A 2,677-nucleotide genomic window follows, 5' to 3' on the forward strand; every position below is an offset into this window, starting at 1 on the left:
AATATATAATCACAGGTTTCTGGTGGTCAAGGACATGTGGCCTAGTCTCTTTAGAGCATAAGCTGCTAGACCTGTAGTTCAGGCTAGTTGATTGAACACAGGGAGCCAGGGTACCCTCCATCTGGATGCCAAACTTCTGCTGTCCAGGATAACAAGTTTCCAAAGGTGGAGAAGATGCGAGTATGTAGAAGGAAGAAATTGGCCTTCCAGGATTGGGGTAGGACACGACCCAGCCTGAACTCATGTGTTACTAAAAGCCATGTTCATGGAGTTCTGTCTTCCTGGGGCCAGACGCTATTACAGGCCAAATCCACTGTATGAAAAATTGAAGTTAAAGGAGAAGATGGTCCCGTCATTCCTGAACAAATTAGAGACTGATAACATTGACTCCTGTGAGAACTTCCAGGAGCACAAGAAAGAGATTAACTTCTATAGGTAAGTACAGGTCATGGAGGCTTCCACTTGTTCAATGGCCATTTCTGCATTCCTTTGATTCTGGAATGGAGGGTCTGCAGGTCTGATCTCTCCCTTCGGCTTCTTAACCATCAGTGTACCTTGGGCCCTTTGGACTCATGTTTCTTCAATCTGTAAGAGAAATTTAGCCTTGCCAGGGTTATCCAGGCATCCTGAGGAGCCTCTAAGATAATTAAATGAGAGGGATCTTTTGCAGTACTGGACCTCTGGGGCTCAGGCAGGGTTTTACAGATGTGATTGTGATGGAACACATGGGTAGAATGCCCTCCCCTTAGTTCTCCTGACCTCCACTGAGTGTATTTGCAACCTACTAATTGAAGTTGCTGCAATACAATGGGCTGCCATGGAGATACCTCTTTTTTGTGAGAGGAAGAAAGATGGAGATACCTCTTTCTTTTGGAGAGACATGGAGCCTTATTGGAGTTTGGGCTGCAGACATGATTAGTTCTTATCTGCATTGGCTGTTTGCAGTTTGTGCAGCTGTCTTGGATATACTGAAATGTATTGCTCTAGGTCTTCATGGGAACGTGGATCCTGGTGGGGTAACGGCACCTGTAAGTAGGAATGGCGGGAGGAGTCTGCAGGATCTTAATATGCAGAGTGTGTTTCCAGAAACCTGCACAGTCGGCTCCTGTTGCAGTCCTCTCTTGTAAAGAAGTCATTGGTCCAAGTGAAGCAGGATTACAAGGAAGTGAAGGCTGATTGGTACCTCCTCCAACAGTACTTGACTGAGATGAACCTGACTGTTGAAGATGAACAGGAGAAGACCAGCAACCTCCAGAAACAGCAACATCAGGTAGAGACAATCAGCTTATTCAGACTAACCCTGTCTGTTATCATTTGCCTATTGGATCCATCTTTGCATTCATCCACCATGTTTTAAATCCACACTCCCAACCAGCCACCCACTTCATGGAATGTAGATGTTCATTACTCTGTGTATGCACAAGTATTCTGGGAACTTTAACTCTTGGGAGACACTGAATTATTGGCAAGTGTACCTTGCTACTCTGCTTGAAGCTGAAGTCTAGTAAGCGTAACAGATGAATGACAGGTCACACTCTTTCATGTCCTCATGATAGGAGGGTTGCTAAGCAGAGCTTTGAGAAAGTTCTATGCCTTGTGACAGGAGTTGTGCAGGAGTCATGTGACCTCCAAGGTAGGCATCACCTTGCAGGGAGTAAAGTCAAATGCAAATATCAAATGAGTGCTTCTCATTGTCAGTGGTCTGGGTGGCATGTGGCCTTCTCCTTTCTCCTGCAGCCCAATGAAGTCTCTTCCCATTGGCCAGGTTTTGGTTTGCACTGATAGAAGTCTGGCTGGGAGCTTGTCAGCCCATGTGTTTGTGAGCTTTGCTTGATATTTTGCCCTGCTTGCAGATTTAGCAGCAAGGGTTTCAGTTAAAAGATCAATGTTGTAGTCCAGTTGAGGTGGTGGGAGGCAGCAGCTGACATCTGACATGCATGTCCCAACCAAGCCTGTGTCTTCATAACTGCCTTCTACCAGGTCTCAGAAGCTGCAAGAGAGCTGGAATTGGCCACATCCCAGCAGGAGAGCCTCTTCCAGAATGAGTTGCCACCTCAGGAGCCCCCTGCTGAGCTCTGTCCTCAACAGCCACAGACTTCTTTGGATGAATCTCCTTCCTCATGGATCATTTCCACAGTGTGAATGGGCCCAAACTATGTAGCCAGTGAGACAGCCAGGCTGATCCATGGTCTTTTTCTCTTTCCTGTGTGACCCCTTGAGAGAGAACTGAGGTGACTGCAGTACCAGCAAATGCTCAAGAGGAGAAACTGGCTATAGTCTGTGCTGCTAAATGTGCAGTGAGGGAATGTCACCTCACAATTTTTTCTGTTAGAGTTTTCGTTGAAATTTTCTTTTGCATTGTTTTGTTTTTCCTTATGTTATTGAGCTATTACATGTTCTTGTTATTGGTTTTGATTTTGCTAACGATTTTCACAATTTATATTAACCTTCATATTAAAACTTGTTTTGTAAATTTGATTTCTTATGAATAAAAAGTCGATCTGTAACTCTTGACTCTTTTTTTTTTAATTTTATTTAACATTTCTTTTACACTCCAATTTTTACCCCTCTCCATGTTCACCCTCTGATGGTTTAACATACTGTTCTGTAAGAGTCTGCATGCACCCTCAACAGCTTCCTATTTTGATAACTTCCATTTTTCTCTGAGTGGAAAACC

The 2,677-nt window shown here is 44.3% G+C and overlaps 1 protein-coding gene across 1 annotated transcript; it reads left to right on the forward strand.

The window, feature by feature from the left end:
- Positions 1-225: 225 nt before the first annotated feature.
- On the forward strand, positions 226-2,241 carry LOC114636025 (disks large homolog 5-like). Its single transcript, XM_028784340.1, has 3 exons — positions 226-435; positions 1,087-1,270; positions 1,981-2,241. The coding sequence occupies exons 1-3, from the start codon at positions 260-262 to the stop codon at positions 2,140-2,142; spliced, it is 522 nt and encodes a 173-aa protein (XP_028640173.1). The 5' UTR covers positions 226-259; the 3' UTR covers positions 2,143-2,241.
- Positions 2,242-2,677: the final 436 nt, after the last annotated feature.

Source organism: Grammomys surdaster, unplaced genomic scaffold, assembly GCF_004785775.1.
Source record: "Grammomys surdaster isolate TR1022 unplaced genomic scaffold, NIH_TR_1.0 121253, whole genome shotgun sequence".
Lineage (NCBI taxonomy): Eukaryota > Metazoa > Chordata > Mammalia > Rodentia > Muridae > Grammomys > Grammomys surdaster.

Bases quoted from the DNA above. Each gene is read 5' to 3' on its own strand.
- LOC114636025 (XM_028784340.1), top strand. From the start codon at position 260: ATGTTCATGGAGTTCTGTCTTCCTGGGGCCAGACGCTATTACAGGCCA. The intron at 436-1,086 runs GTAAGTACAGGT...GTGTGTTTCCAG, and splicing joins AAAGAGATTAACTTCTATAG to AAACCTGCACAGTCGGCTCC. The intron at 1,271-1,980 runs GTAGAGACAATC...GCCTTCTACCAG, and splicing joins TCCAGAAACAGCAACATCAG to GTCTCAGAAGCTGCAAGAGA.